Source organism: Thamnophis sirtalis, unplaced genomic scaffold (assembly GCF_051295495.1).
Source record: "Thamnophis sirtalis isolate CommonGarterSnake01/CBP01778 unplaced genomic scaffold, rThaSir2_p1.2 scaffold_2, whole genome shotgun sequence".
Taxonomy (NCBI): Eukaryota; Metazoa; Chordata; class Lepidosauria; order Squamata; family Natricidae; genus Thamnophis; species Thamnophis sirtalis.
The window spans coordinates 68,196,704-68,211,664 of NW_028261382.1; the positions used below are offsets into that span (position 1 = coordinate 68,196,704).

The following is a 14,961-nucleotide window of genomic DNA, read 5'->3' on the forward strand; positions in this document are numbered from 1 at the left end:
GTCTATAAACAGTTCAAACACAGGGACAAGATCCTGGGCCAGAGCCTGCTTTTTGAACATGCTGTCCCTGGGACTAGGAGCGGCCGCTCCGGGGTTCCCTGTCCTGGTGGTCTTTGCCTTGTGCAAAATGGACTTAACTGTAGTGGGTTTGAATAACCCCGAGAATGCAGGGTTGTCTGGGGGGAGATCTTCATCCTCACAGTTCCTGATCATCCTAATCCTGCTCATACCCTACAGAAACCTCGCTAATGGCAGAAGATTCCAAGGATGGGTGCCTCACCCTGCACGTGAAGGGCCCAGGGTCCTTCCTGCGCCCGCCTTCTGATTGGCTATCTTTGCGCTGAAATACTTCAGCTATGCCCTGTGAAATGGCACGTACAATCACTCCTGCACTTCAGAAGAAAGCACGATGCCCCTGTCCTTCCTGGAGCGATGCCTAGCCTGAGGAGGGGTGAAAGAAGGCTCTGGGCCTCAAAGCCTGGGAGGAGACTCAGGAGGGGAGCCTGCCTCAGACTGAAAAGAATGGCCTGGAGAGTTGGGGCCCACCACTGAGTTGTCAGGGGACAAATCTAGGTCCTCGCCCTCCTCCTCCAATACCTGCAGGGGGTCTGGGTGATTAATGGGGGAGGGATCCCTCTCTTCCTAAAGCCAAGCATATCTGCCCTAGTGCTGGGCGTTTGGGGCTGCTTCCCCTGAGGCCTTGCCCTTTCCTGCCATCCTGCTCCTCCCTTGGGCCTTTCCCTGGGTGCTGCCCCCGGGCGGGCCAGAGCTACCGTGTCCTGAAGGCCCAGGCTGCTCTGATGCGGCGTTAGGCATTTCTGCAGGCTCAGGTGGATCTGCTGGCTGGGGCCCTCTCACAGCAGCCAAGAGAGAGGAAAGCGTTCTCGCTGGGGAACGGTAGCCAAGCATGCCTTGTTTCCAAACCTCAGCTCCCAGCTGCGTGGTTTTGCTTTCTCTGTTACCAGCGTCACTGTGGGAGGCAGAGGCTGCGCAGTAGTTGGTAGTGGAGAATGACCACTTGGTAGCCAAAACAGCGCGCCCGCCCAGAAACAAAAATTAAGGCTTGGGTGGTAGCAGCGCTGCCAGCGACCCGGACAATGCCCACACACTACCCGGCGGCAATCCTCCCAGGAGCCGAGCAGCGCAGGCAGGCTTATGATTGGCCACTACACGCAGGGAGGGGGGGGTGTTCCAAAATGGCGGCCGCAGCCATGCCAGCCGCAAAAAGGGAAAAAGCCGGCTCTTTAAAATCGGAAACAGGGTAAGCTGTTCGCGGCGCCAGACGCCCGCAGCAACCCCTCAGCTAGTCAAGCTTCCGCCTTTAAGGAATGGAGGCAAGCATACCCCCCCAACAGCTCACTCCTTGCTCTCTCACCTCATAGCTTGATCCGATGCATCAAAAAATGGGGGAAAGGGAGAAAAATACACACAAGTAAAATAACAAGTTAAAACAATAAATCTGTGTGCTCAATTTAGAGAGTCCAAGCCGAATTACATAAAAACAGCTCGAGTTCAACCTCAAATGGGAAGCTATATAAGTATAATTATGAACCACTATGGCATAGCATACAGACAGAGATGAAAAATTGGGAGAAATTACAATTATCGTTGCTGGGAAGAATAGCAGCTGTGGAAATGAATATTCTACCTAAATTTTTATTTCTTTTTCAAATGATACCAATACTTAAAAAAGATGTGAATTTGCTAGAATGGCAGAAGGGCATTAATAAATTTGTATGGGCAGGAAAGAAGCCGAGAATAAAACTAAAAATAATGCAAGACGTGCGTGGGAGAGGAGGCTTGAAATTACCCAATTTAAAACTATATTATGAAGCTGTAGTTTTATTGGTAATTAGTGATTGGGTTAACGTAACAGATGACAGAATACTTAATATTGAAGGGCATGATTTGGTATATGGATGGCATGCTTATTTGCTATATAACAAAAAGGTGGATAAGAACTTTAAAAGTCATATTTTAAGGAATGCTCTACTGCGGGTCTGGAAAAAATATCAATACAAATTATGTGATAAGATACCCATGTGGGCAATTCCTAGACACGTAATAGAAAATATAAATATAGTAGAAAAACAGGATGTAATTACATACAGCTTCTTACCTTAGAAAATGGTGTATTACAGTTAAAACCTTTGAATGTACTAAAAGAAGAAAAGGCAATTCAATCATGGTTTCAGTATGGGCAGTTACAAGCCAGATGGAAAATAGATCAAAAAGTCGGCTTTATGCAAGTCGAGGATAATTTACTCAAACAAATTAGAGATCGAAGTCCAATGCATATAAAGAGATTATATAATGTATTAATAGAAATGGATTCCGAAACAGAACTAGTTAAAGACTGTATGATAAAGTGGGCTCAAAATTTTGAAGAACCAATAATGTTGGATACATGGGAAAAGATTTGGCTAAGAAATGTAAAATTTACACAAGCCCAAAATTTGAGAGAAAACTTTTATAAGATGTTTTATAGATGGCATTTAGATCCTAAAAAACTGGCTTCTATGTATCCGAATTTACAACCTAAATGCTAGAGATGTGACTGTGCTGATGCTACTTTCATATATGGTGGACTTGCAAAAAGGTTAAAGCATTTTGGATAAAAATATGGTGGATTATGCAAAATGTTCTTTAAAAAAGGATAAAGTTTACCCCTCAGTTATTTTTGTTAGTTATAATTACTGATTGTACAGTTGTAGAGATTAACCTGATTTTGCATTTAATAACCGCAGCTAGAGTGTTGGTGGCGCGATATTAGAAGAAGGAAGATTTGCCCACTATTCAAGAATGGACATTGAAAGTAACAATCTTAGCTGAGATGGCTAAAATATCTGCATATCTTAAGGACCATTCAAACGAGAGATATAAACTGGAGTGGAAAAAATGGATTGATTATACTCAAAATAAATACGGGACTAAGAAATTTCAGATAGCTTATGACTAAAGAAACTAGGAATGATATAAATTGTTTAGAGCTAGCCTAGCAAGGAGGAGTTAAAGCTCAAGTGAAAGATGTTATTAACTTTTTTTCTTTTTAAGCTTATTTTAGAATGTTTTTGTTAAAGATTTATACCCTGTAGGTTCTGGGAAGGGGGGGGGGAGGTTGGGGGGGAGGGAAGTAAATATTTGTAAAAGTTTGTTTTTCAAAATTTTCATTTAAAAAAAAAACAGCTCGAGTTCACTTAAATTCATCCTGACTGGGCCAGACCGAGTTAAAAAAGCTGCCCTTAAGGAAGAACAGGAGGCGTGGCCAAAGAATTGGAACCATACTAATTTAACCCACAGGAGAATCTTCTTTTCCTAGCACAGAACTGGCAGTTGTAGAGGTTATCCTTGATAGGTGGCTGTTTTCTCATGGGTTCTTCCTCCAGATGTTGTTTCAGGTCAAAGGGAGGCTGGCCTTTCTAGACCCAGCTGATTTTTGGCTGATTTTCCAGGTCACCTAGATTATGTATCTGCCTTCACTACTTCTGAACGCCGGACCAATTCTCATTTTCATGATGGATGTTTTCATTATTGAAGCCTTTTGATGCTTGGGAGGATACACCTGAAACTCCCAAGAATATACACTCGGGGCCAGCTCAGAGTTCCTCTGAGCGCCTGCAGGGCTTTATCGGGTGCTTTCAGGCCGATGACCTCCGTGGTGGCCACTGCTTCCCTTCCCCCAGGTCTCTGTTGACCAGTCTGTCCCAGGAGTCCTGGAAGGCAGCACTGCTGTCAACCCACCCCCGCCTGCAGATCGTAGCAACATTCAAGCCAGCTCTCTCCATGGAGGAGACCAGACCTCGGCCACCTCTGGTCCTGTGGAAAACAGGTAAGAAGGGCCAGGCGGGGCTTTGAGTGAAGGTCTGAGAGCTGTCCTTGAATGGATGTCTCCTGCCTTTGTGGCTGTCCTGCAGTCCTTTCCCAGCTGAGGGCATCTTTTCTTTCGATTCTGCAGCTCCCAGCCATCCTCTGCCACTTCCCTGACGTCTTCCTCTACTTTGCTGGAAATCCTTGAAGCTATGAAACACCCCACGTAGGTTTCCTCCGCCCCTGGCAGCCCCTTTGTGGAAGAGGGTGTGGCAAGTGGAGTCCAGCCATTTCCCTCCTCGTGGGAATCTCGAGGCAGGCATCACAGGGCCGTGGGGGGGGGGGGGGAAGAGAGGCAAAGGTTGGGGACAGGTGAGAAGACTCTGGGCGTCCTTTACCTGGATCTTGCTTGGCTCTCAGCACAGGGATCCAGCTGCTCTCAGAGCAGAAAGGCCTCTCCCCCTCCTGCTTCATCAGCGCAGAAGTCGTGCACTGGCTGGTGAACATGGTGGAAGGAGTGCAGACGCAGGCCATGGCCATCGACATCATGCAGGTGAGGAGCTCTTGGCAGCCCTCTGGCGTTCTCTCTCTGCAGCCTGGATGGGATTCCTCCCTTCTGCCTTAAGGAAGACTGGGCATCGCTTCAGGAGGCCAGGGGGGAGGGAAGGAGGAGGGCTTCCTGGCAGAATCTGGGGGCTTCAGGCAGCCTTGGGGACAATTAGAGAAAGTTCCACCTGTCCTTAGTCCTGGAACAGGGTCCCTTTCCTCCCTTGGGAATTCCTGCCTACCTCTCCCTGTAGACCAGGGGTATCAAACTCAAGGCCCGGGGGCCGGATCTGGTCCGGGATGTGTGTGTGCTTAGATCTGGCTCGTGGACCGGCCCACGGTGTCTCTGCCAGTGAAAATGGAGCTCAGGAGGGCCACGGGCAGTCCCCTCAAGCTCCATTTTTGCTGGCAGAGGGTTGCAGGAGGCCTTCCCAGCTGAAAATGGAGCCAGGGAGCCCGATTTCACTGGCAGAGAGCTTGGGCCACCACAGGCATCCCCGATACGAGTGACGTTGAGCTGGGTATGCCCCCCCCCCCCCGAAGTCAAACACAACCTTGATGCAACCCTTAATGAAATAGTTTGACCCCCCCTGCTGTAGACAGTTGGAGATGAACAGATTCTGTGGACCAGGATTCCCCTCCCCCGCCCTTTTGCCTGCATGTCTGCTGGCTGTCCTTCCAGCTGAAGCCACTCTTCCTTTTACCTTCTCTCTAGAAAATGCTGGAGGAGCAGCTGATCATCCACGCTTCCGGAGAGGCACTTCGCACTTTTATTTATGGGTTTTACTTCTACAAGATGGTGGAAGACAAGGAGCAAGAGCGAGGTCAGGTTCCGGGTGGTTTGGGGCCACCTATGTCCCCTCCAGGGGCCCTGGGCTGCCTCCTTGGACTGCTAGAGAGCAAACGGGTGACACAAAAGAGGCCTGTGGAAAAGCAATGAAAACTTCCCTGCATCAAAGAGCCTTTCCGGAGTGGGGCGGGGGGGGGGGGGGAGAACAGCACGATGGGTTGATCACGGTCTCTCCTCCTCTCCTCGCCCTCCCCTGCTCAGAAGGAGCCCCAGGAGGCACCATTCACCCTTCTATCTTGGGAGAGAAGCTTCTGGATTGGGGAGGGGGACAGATGGCTCTAACCTTGAGAGACCCCCGCCCCACCCTGGCATTCCTCTGCCCAAGGGACAAGAGGTCAGCTGTCTCCCCGCGAGACTTCCCCCGACTTTTCTCTTTGAGCAAAAGGCTCTGCTGGAGGTTGCACCCCAGACTGATACCTGAGCAGGGAGAAAGTTCCTCCCCGCCATCTCCTGTGGGACCTTCCCCAGGCCCTGCCCCAACGGAGCATCTCTCCCCCTCTTCTGCAGGGGGCATCCAGCAGCCCTCCCTGTGGCACACGGCAGCCAAGGACGAGTTTTCCGCCTTCCAGCGCAAGTGGTTTGAGGTGGCCTTTGTGGCAGAAGAGCTCCTTCATTCGGACATCCCAGCCTTCCTCCTGCCATGGCTGCCCAGCCGCCCAGCCTCCTACGCCAGCAGGCACAGCTCCTTCAGCCGCAGCTTTGGAGGACGGAGCCAGGCGGCGGCGTTACTGGGTAACGGGAGCGCAGAGAATGGCTGGGGGTTCTAGATGGTTCCAAATGTGGGTTTTCTGTTCCTCCAAGCTAGGTGAGACCTGGCCAGGAAGATGGGGGAGGAAGAGAGTGATCTGGAAATGTTGCATTGACTCCCGTGTTAGGGCGTTTAAGCCAGGGTTCTCCAACCTTCACAACTTTAAAGATTTGTGGACTTCAATTCCCAGAATTTCCCTGCCAGTAAAGCTGGCGAGGGAATTCTGGGAGCTGAAGTCCATATGTTTTAAAGTTGCCAAATTTGGAGATTCCTGCTTTAGGCCATGATGGGTATTGCTGAACCAAAATCACCTGAGAAAGTTAATCTCAGGTATCTGGGAACGTCCTTCCCTGCTATGTTCTCATATATTTATGTAATAGAAAATATGTTCAAAGGCCAGCAGGTGAAAGAAAAATTAAGGGAGAATAAAATAACCCTGAAAATAAAGTTAAATATAAAAGGTGAAAACTACAGGATGACAGAAATCCGGTAACAAGGATCAACAGCATTAGGACAAATCCAATATTGTTGGTTGCTTGGTGGTTTTCTTGCAGACGTTTCATGACCCAACTAGGTAATATCATCAGTGCTAGTCAGTCCCAGAGAGCAAACCCCATTCCCATTTAGCACTGATAATGTTCCCTGGTTGGGTCATGAAACATCTGGAAGAAAACTACCAAGCTCAGAGAGCACCAATGCCTCCCCCACCCTAATCCTCCTCCTCCTCCTCTCCATTAACTCCATTTCCTTCTGGCACTGATGATGTTACCTAGATGGGTCGTGAAATGTCTGCAAGAAAAGCCAAGCTCAGAGAGCACCAAGGACCCCACAGTTCAACCCTGAAGTACGAAGATTCTCTTCTGTGGAAGCCAATCTTCTCCTTTGGCTTGAGAGGGCAGCTGAGGAGAACTGGGCCTGGGTCTTTGGCCTTGGCCTTAGAGTGGGATGGAGTTCCACTCTTGGGAGGTGGGGCGTTGAAAAGGGAGGGAACCTGGAGCCATGGAAGAGAGCCTGCACAGGTCTAGGCCAGGTCTTCAGCCAGGTTGTTTGGCTACCTGCCCTCTGACATTGCTGTGGAGAAGCTCTTCAGAGGGCAGCAGAGGTGACACAGCAGGACCAGGTGGGCTCTGGCCTAGTTTCCCCCCAGTCACCCCAGGTGCATTTCCTAAACTCCTGGCAGGTTTCTGCCCCAACTTCCTCTAAACTGAAAAAGTAACCGAAAGTGGCAGTGGGGAGGACACCCTGGAGTGACCCAAGTCAGCCAAAATGTTTGCCTTCCATTCTGAAGGGAATTAAAGAGGCCAGTGAGTGGCTGATTAAGGAAAATTCAACCAGTAGCTGCAGCAACAAATGCAGGCTCTTGGCTCATTTCCTTACTCCACCTGGGTCACAGCATTGGAGGTGCCACCTGGGGGCACCCAAAATAACAGGACTGCAGAGTCTCTGGAGCACCCAGGATTAAACGCCTGGAATAAGGGCTGGTCCTGCTTCCTGTACAGCTTATGGGTGAGCAGGCTGCCCAGAGGCTGATCTCTCCCATTTGCCCCCCCTCCCTTCCCTTATGTTCTTCGGCTCCTCTCCGGGCAGCTGCCACAGTGCCCGAACAGCGGACAGTGACCTTGGACGTGGACATCAACAACCGCACGGACCGGCTGGAGTGGTGCAGCTGTTACTACCACGGCAACTTCTCCCTCAGTGCCGCCTTTGAGATCAAGCTGCACTGGATGGCGGTGACGGCAGCTGTTCTCTTTGAGATGGTGAGCTCTGGCAGATGGGCATCCTGGGGGAGGGGTCAGAACGGCCTCTGGCGGATCTGCGGGTTTCCAAGGATGTGTCTGGTCCTCATTTGAGCCCGGTCTTCCCATCGCCCTCCCCTGTGTCCACAGGTCCAAGGCTGGCATCGCAAAGCCACTTCCTGTGGGTTCCTGCTGGTCCCAGTCCTGGAGGGGCCATTTGCGCTGCCCAGTTACTTGTACGGAGACCCCCTTCGAGCCCAGCTGTTCATCCCGCTCAGCATCAGCTGTCTGCTGAAAGAGGGCAGCGAGCACCTCTTTGATGGTGAGCGGGGGGACGGGGGGGACGGTTGCTTTTCATGCCAGGGGTAAGGATCTGCCTCAACTGCTCTCCCAAGAAAGCAAAACTCTTGGAACCAGCTATATTCCAAAAGGAAACTGAGTCATTGCAGGAGAGTCAGGTGGGGTCTGAAATCCAGGCGCCAAGAAGCAGATAACTAATTGCCCCCATCAATCACCACCACCACCACCACCACCTTTCTCAGGGCAACCTTTGAACCTCCCTTCTCTGAAGCTCCCAAGCACTTACAGCAAATGTGAAAGCATGAAAACTATGCCTGGTGGCAACTCTGTCTGCCTGTCTGTTTGTTTACGAAATGTACCGTATTTTTCAGAGTTTAAAATGCACCAAGATTTTGAAGAGGCAAATTTTTTAAAAAAGTTTTTGCACTCTGCAGACCTTCCAAAAATGGCCCATTTTTCACAAAAACAGGCCCGTTTTTTGAAAAAAAAAAAAAAAAAAAGCATGCATAGCCTTTAGGAGGCTTATAGAGTGCTCCTGGGGGCTAGGAGGGGGCAAAAACGAGCAAAAACCAGCCAATTTTTCACTCATTTCTGCCCTCCCCAGTCCCCAGGAGCTAGCACGGCCATTTTGGTAAAAGGGGCGGGGTTTCAGGAGACAAAAAATAAGTCCAGATTTTCAGCTTCTTTTTTTTTGCAATTTTTTTTATTTTTAAACGTAAAAAACAACATAAAAAAATTTCTCATCCATTACATACAGCATGTCATTTGGTTACAAGTGTTTTTGCATCCATATTCTCAATTACATATACAATTACAGATTTCCCGTCTAATATAACTAGATATCTCACTTTCATTGTACAACATATATTCAATTACGATTAATATTTCTTTCTTTTCAATAAACCTAATTCCCTTATATTCTTTACAGATTTTCAGCGTCTTTTTTGAGGGAAAAAGGTGCGTCTTATACTCTGAAAAATACGGTATATGCTGCCTATCTCATTATCAAGTAACTGTTACAATATCAAAAGCAGGCGTAAAAACATTCAATATTAACCTAAGTTAAAAACAGAGATGCAACAGGATCTTCCTCCTAGTCCACTAACCGTCCCAATGTGGAATGTTCCCCTCAGATCCCCAGCCAATCAGCCATCCATGCCTTCATAATTGGAAGGTGAGCTCTTCCTCTACCTGAACCTACAGAAACACTTGCATGGGTCTTCTTAGGAGGAGGAGAGCTGACAGGGAGGGGCAGGAGAGGGGAGTCCAGAGAATGGAAGAGGGAAGAAAGCATGGGACCAGCAACTCCTCCGCTAGGCCAGGGCAGGCAATTCCAGCAGTGGCGCAGCAGAGACCGGGCAGGGAAGGACTTTGTCTACTAACTTGGGTGGGAGAGGCTGAATCACCTGGAGCTCTGGGGAGACCAGCTCAGGGCTTTCTTGGGATCAAAGAAGGTAACGCACAAGCATTTCCCAGTTGTTGATTCTCCATAAAGCTTCACGGGAATTGCCCCAAAAGTCCTGGGATCTTGGTAGCAACCAGAACCTCCCTCCTGGTTTTCTTTGCAGGCTTTGAGCCAGAAACCTATTGGGACCGGATGCACCTTCTGCAGGAGGCCATTGCACAAAGGTGAGCAGGAGAGGTGCAGCTGGCCAGGAGGGAGGGGCAGTGGGGGACCCAAGGCCTAGAAGGAAGCTAGAAAGTCCGCAGTGCCTCCCCCGCAAGGCTGGGCTTTACTTTTCCTTCCTCTGCTCCTAATCCAGAGAAGAAGCACAGCATTGGATGGGGAGATTTCAGTGGGGCGATGAAGCTTTGGGCAGGCCAGGCTCTGGAGGGACTAGCCCTACATGACGTGCCTCTCCTTACGTGCTCAACAAGAGCTGCGCTTTGTTCCCACCAGGTTTGGATTTGTACAGGATAAATACTCGGCCTCTGCCTTCAACTTCCCTGCAGAGAACAAGCCCCAGTATATCCATGTTACAGGTGAGCTCTGTTTCCCTTCTGGTGAGTCCTGCATCAGATTGCTTCTGGGCAGGTGACCGATACATCCAAAGGGGAGGCTGCAGCCCTTGTCTGGCAGTTCCAGGACCCCGCAGACAGCAAGGAAGCCAGAAGAGCCTTCTTCCTGGAAGCTCACCTCTCTGTGTGCCCACGTACCTCTGCCCTGCCCTGCCCTTGCTGCTGGGCACAGGAGAAAAAGGGCTTGCCATGGCTCTCTGCTTCTGTCCTACTCTTGCTGCCCTGAGGGCCCCACCCCAGCCTCTAGCTGGTGGATGGCCATGGCTAGTCCGAAGCCCAGCCAGCCGGTGTGATGCTTCTTGCCTCTGCTCCTTCCCACCCTGCCAGCTTCAAGTGAAACTGAACTTCTGCTTCAGAACTCTGCTTTGCTCAGGAAGAATTCTGGGCTCCTAGCAGGAGAGCTTTGTGTAAAACCAGAGAACGCTGTAAACTTTGCTTCCACAGTAGCAGCCCACCTTCTAGAATGGGCTGGAGAACCGTGGCCTTTTTATGACTTATGGGCTTCTTGCCGGCTCAGGGATTCTGGGAGTTGAAGTCCACAAGTCATAAACAGGCCATGGTTCCCCACCCCTGTTCTGGAAGAAGCCCCCCCTCCCCCGCCCCCCGGTTGAGGTGGGCCCAAGGGACACGTCCCGCGCATTAAGCTCCTATTCTGGAAACCTTCCTCTCCCCACTCAGGCACAGTCTTCCTCCAGCTACCGTACTCCAAGCGGAAGTTCTCCGGACAGCAGCGCCGTCGACGCAATTCCACCAGCTCCGCCAACCAGAACGTCTTCTGCGAGGAGCGCATTGGCTATAACTGGGCCTACAACACCATGCTGACCAAAACATGGCGGTCCAGCGCCACTGGCGATGAGAAGTTTGCTGACCGGCTGCTGAAAGACTTCATGGACTTCTGCTGCAACAAGGACGGCCGGCTCATCTCCTTCTGGATGGGCTGTCTGGAGAAGATGCACGCCAGCGCGCCCTGAGCACAAAGGCAAACTCGGCCGGCAGCAGCCAAAGCCACATGGCAGACTTTGCATCCGAGCGAGCAGCCAGTGCCTGCAAGGGCCAGACTGAGAGGGAGGAAGATTTGAGAAACGGGAAAATAGCGGAAGGCTGAGGCTGCAGATGCAATGTGTATATCAATATGTAAATATATACAGTATAAATATGGAATTTACAATTTAATCAATGGGAAAGAACATCCCTTTCCCTCCGTTCTTTGTATTCTGAGGAGCCCACAGCCTATTTCAAAGGGAGGTAAGGAGGGAAAGAGCCAAAATGGCCACAGCTGAAGAGATCCCGGTCGAAAGGAGATTTTACAGGTGCCGGGTGGGAAGAAGCCAGAGAGGAAGATTTTGACCGGAAAGGATGAAGGAGAAAGATGGGATCCCCTGCTGAGAGGTGAAGCCAGAGAGAGGAGCAGAAGAAAGCCCCCCTGGCACCTTTGGTCTGGGAGTTCAAGTCCTGTCTCAGGCAAGAAAACCAGATGGGTGACTTTGGGCCAATTGCTAGGAGACGGGAGTTCTAGTCCAGCTTTAGGAATCAGAGCCAGCTAGGTGACCTTCAACTGGTGACTCTCAACCCAGCCCACCTCACAGGGTGGTGGTGGTTGTGGAGAAAACAAGAGGGAGGAGTATTGATATGTTCGCCCCATGAATTATTTGTAAATATTTAATAAAGGTGGACTGTAAATAAAAGAAATGCATAATAAATAAATCTGGGCCCAGCTGTCTCCCAAAGGGAAGGAAGGGCCTTGCTAGCCTCCACATGCCTGTTCAAGAAGGTAGCAAAGCCTGCCCTCCTCCTCCCCAGATTCAGCCCAGTTCCCCAGAAGCCCTTGTTCCAACAGGAGGAGGATTCCTCCAAAGGAGGCTGGTGCCCACCTTGCCAGGCAAAGCTCAGAAGCTGCTGAGTGAAACAGAAGGCCAGCATGGCAGGCCCTGCATAGAGGAGGAGGAGGCAGAGCGGAAGGTCCTGCCTGCTGGAGGTGCAGGCAAGGACACCTGCAGTCTCCACAAGGGCTGAGTGGGGGGATTTGGCCAAGGAGGCCTCCTGCTTCTTCAATTGGTATGCTGCCCATCTCTCTCTCCAGGGACTCTGGGCAGCTGCCTGGGCATTGGCCCTTACCCAAGCGAAGGGGCTGTGGGAGTGCAGCCTTCCTCCCCCAAACCTTCTGGCTTTACACAACCAGCATCAGTGGGGCCTTTGGGCACTTGCTGGCGCTATCAGCCATCCACCAGAGCATGCATCTCTTGCTGGAGGAGCCGCCTCGCTAAGGACACATTGGTCCCCTCAGGCAGAGAGAGGAAGCTGGGCACGCGCCAGAACACCGCCCCCCCCCCGCTGCCCCCAGCAAGGCAAAAGCAGCTGCCCTGCTTGAGAAACAACGCAGCAAAGATCGGGGGAGAGAAAAGGGGGTCCCGAAGGCCGCCTCGCTCGAGGCCGCCTCTGGAGCGAGACGGGGCGGCTGCCGTCCCTTGCCAGCTAAGTCGAAGGGGAGGCGGGGCTGCGTGGCACGGGGGGAAAGAGCAAAAGCCTCCATTGCAGCCAGTAATGGTTGGCGGCCGCTGCCGCCTTTCCCGGCTGCTGTCCGCCGGCCGCTCACCCGGGCACGAGAGCTTCGAGTCCGGCACGGCGCCCGGGAGGCAGCTGCGCACGCCGGCCGGCACTGGCAGGTAAAGGAGCTCCGCGGGGCCCTTTCTCCCCTGCCGGCGATCCCTGCTGCGCCCCGCGGGCAGCGCCGAGGTCGGGATGGCGCTTCCTGAAGCCTGGCGGCCACTTCCTGCAAATCCGCTGACCGGCGTCTCCCGCGCAGCCGGAAAACGGGCCAAGCGTCGGGATGGCTTTGCGGGTCTTGGAGCGCCCCCTCTGCCTTCCCAGCCACGGGAGCCCCAGGCCCGCTCCTGGCTCGCCCGGAGGCGGCGGCGGCGGCTGCGCCTCGGTCTGTCGGTCTACAGGGACCGCGGCTCTCCCCCATCGCCAACCCCGGTTGCTGAGAGGGGCCCGGGCAGGGACGGCCTAAGAACGCCGGCGGTCGCGAGATTCTCCTCCTGGGAGAAGGGTGCTTGACCGGAGCCCCGAACTCGTCCGCCGCCCCGCCAGCCCTGCGGCCGCAGCCGGCCAGGCCTTTCCCTGGCGGCGCTGTTGGCGAGTTCGACGGGGCGATGGGCAGCGGGAACCCCGCAGAGGCCCGTTGGGGAGGCGCCCCTTCGGTAGGGGAAGGGCCAGAGGATGCGGTGATCTTCCGAGCAGCTGGTGTGGATGGGACCCTTTGCGGCCCGTGGACTGAGCTATACTGGCTCAGGAATTCTGGAAGTTGAAGCCCACCGATGGTAAAGCTACCCTAGTTGCCCAACTCCTGGGTTAGGTTAGGATGGCACAGCTCTTCTGGGGGGAGGTCTCTGCTAAGAATCGGCCGTCAAAAAGGACCCCCCCTCCCAATTCCCCGCCTCTGGACTGACCCCTCTCCGTTCCACCCCAGCCTCCGTTTTATATCTGCGCATCTCAGATTGGAGACTCACTTTCCAATTAACCCATAACCATGGCCAAGGCACCCCTCCCCCCACAAACCCCCTTCCTCCTGGGGAAACCAGAGTGCTCTGGCTGAGATTTCCCCATCACCACCAGCTCTACTCCAGTTGCACATTCCATCACTTCCAGACACATCTCCAGAAACCGTATCAGTGTCTCAAGACTGCGTAGGGCAGTGGTGGACATGCCTCCTTCCCTCTGTAGAAAGAGCTCCCCTATGGCTCTAGCCAGAGCTCTCCAAACTTTAACACTTGTGGACTTGAAATCCCTGAAATGACTGACGAAGGAATTCTGAGAATTGAAGTCCAAAAGTCTTAAAGTTGTTGCATTTGAAGACTCCCGTTCTATGCTACGTGGGCTCTTGCTTTTCTGGATGGCATTTCTTGACTCCTGAAGACTGGAAAGCCATCGGGGAGCAAGGGATGACCTTGGCCATCTCTCTTGCTTCACTGATGCTTCCCTTAGACAAACTTAGGGAAACGGTGCTGCCTATCGGAAGCAAAAAACCAGAGACATGAGCTTTGCTCCCAGTCCCAGGGACTGAGAAAGGCACAAACCACCAGCAGAAGGTCCATGCTTCTGGGCTGCAAAGCTCAACCTAAAGCATGATTTTTCAAACCTGGCAACTTAAAGATGACCGAACCAACTTCTAGAACTCTACAGTCAACATGCTGGAATTCCAAGTGTTGAAGTCCTTCAGGTTGCTAAGTTTGAAAAATGCTGACCTAAAGGACTTCTTCCTTTAGCAGTGACCATCAGAATCACTTACTCTCTGCACTCTGCTGCGGATTCCAGAAAAAATTGCCCTGGGGGCCACTATTTTCACAACCTTCCAGAAGACAAGAAGAAACTTCGACGTACTCCTGCCAGAATGACCACATTGTTGACTCCATCTGCCTGATTGAAATTTAGGCATCCCAGACAGATGACTTTGAGGGGGTCCAGAGGAGCCAATAACCTGATCATTGGTTCCACCATGAAACTGTCCCCTCTCAGGAATCTTCTCCAATATGCTCAGAATCATAGGGTTGGAGAGGGTTTAGTGTAGAGGTGTCCAAACCTTAGCAATTTGGCTTGTGGACTTCAACTCCCACAATCCCCCATCCCTCTTCAGTAAGAGAGGGCACCTACTCAACATTCATTTTGTTAATTTTTCATTCTGGATTCCCACAATCCTAGTATTGAGTTTCTTTCAACTCTTTTTTTCTACATTCATCTCAAAATCCACTCTTGGCGTTGTAGTGATCTCTCTGACATTCAGAAACCTTTTGCCACCCTTGTATCCATCACTAATCTTCCCAGACTTTCATCATAAACAAATCAAATCTACCGTGGTTTTAGATTTCGTTATAGACCCCCATGAATAGATTTAAGTTTACAGATCTTCTTTTAAAGAGAACAGTGGCCATTGTTCTAATTCACTGTGGAGTTTCCAA

General features: G+C 51.5%; 1 protein-coding gene and 1 long non-coding RNA gene across 13 annotated transcripts in view; both read left to right on the forward strand.

Annotated features, from left to right (window-relative positions):
• The window catches only part of DEPDC5 (DEP domain containing 5, GATOR1 subcomplex subunit), a 73,261-nt gene extending 62,082 nt beyond the window's left edge, over nucleotides 1-11,179 (forward strand). For 9 of the 11 annotated variants that reach the window (XM_014066155.2, XM_014066160.2, XM_014066159.2 and 6 more), the window contains 10 exons: nucleotides 3,684-3,829; nucleotides 3,956-4,033; nucleotides 4,228-4,360; nucleotides 5,069-5,177; nucleotides 5,711-5,935; nucleotides 7,539-7,708; nucleotides 7,838-8,009; nucleotides 9,556-9,616; nucleotides 9,888-9,970; nucleotides 10,685-11,179. In XM_014066155.2, the coding sequence (XP_013921630.2) occupies nucleotides 3,684-3,829; nucleotides 3,956-4,033; nucleotides 4,228-4,360; nucleotides 5,069-5,177; nucleotides 5,711-5,935; nucleotides 7,539-7,708; nucleotides 7,838-8,009; nucleotides 9,556-9,616; nucleotides 9,888-9,970; nucleotides 10,685-10,977 (1,470 nt within the window). In that variant the 3' untranslated portion in view covers nucleotides 10,978-11,179. Of the gene's footprint in view, nucleotides 1-3,683; nucleotides 3,830-3,955; nucleotides 4,034-4,227; nucleotides 4,361-5,068; nucleotides 5,178-5,710; nucleotides 5,936-7,538; nucleotides 7,709-7,837; nucleotides 8,010-8,915; nucleotides 8,945-9,555; nucleotides 9,617-9,887; nucleotides 9,971-10,684 lie in introns of those variants that run through there. The other 2 variants (XR_015695545.1, XM_014066166.2) reach the window with 2 other exon arrangements.
• Nucleotides 11,180-12,528: 1,349 nt separating this feature from the next.
• Nucleotides 12,529-14,961, forward strand: part of LOC148048908 (uncharacterized) — a 28,747-nt gene continuing 26,314 nt past the window's right edge. For both annotated transcript variants that reach the window (XR_015695546.1, XR_015695547.1), the window contains exon 1: nucleotides 12,529-12,669. This is a non-coding gene — a long non-coding RNA (uncharacterized LOC148048908). The remainder of the gene's footprint in view (nucleotides 12,670-14,961) is intronic.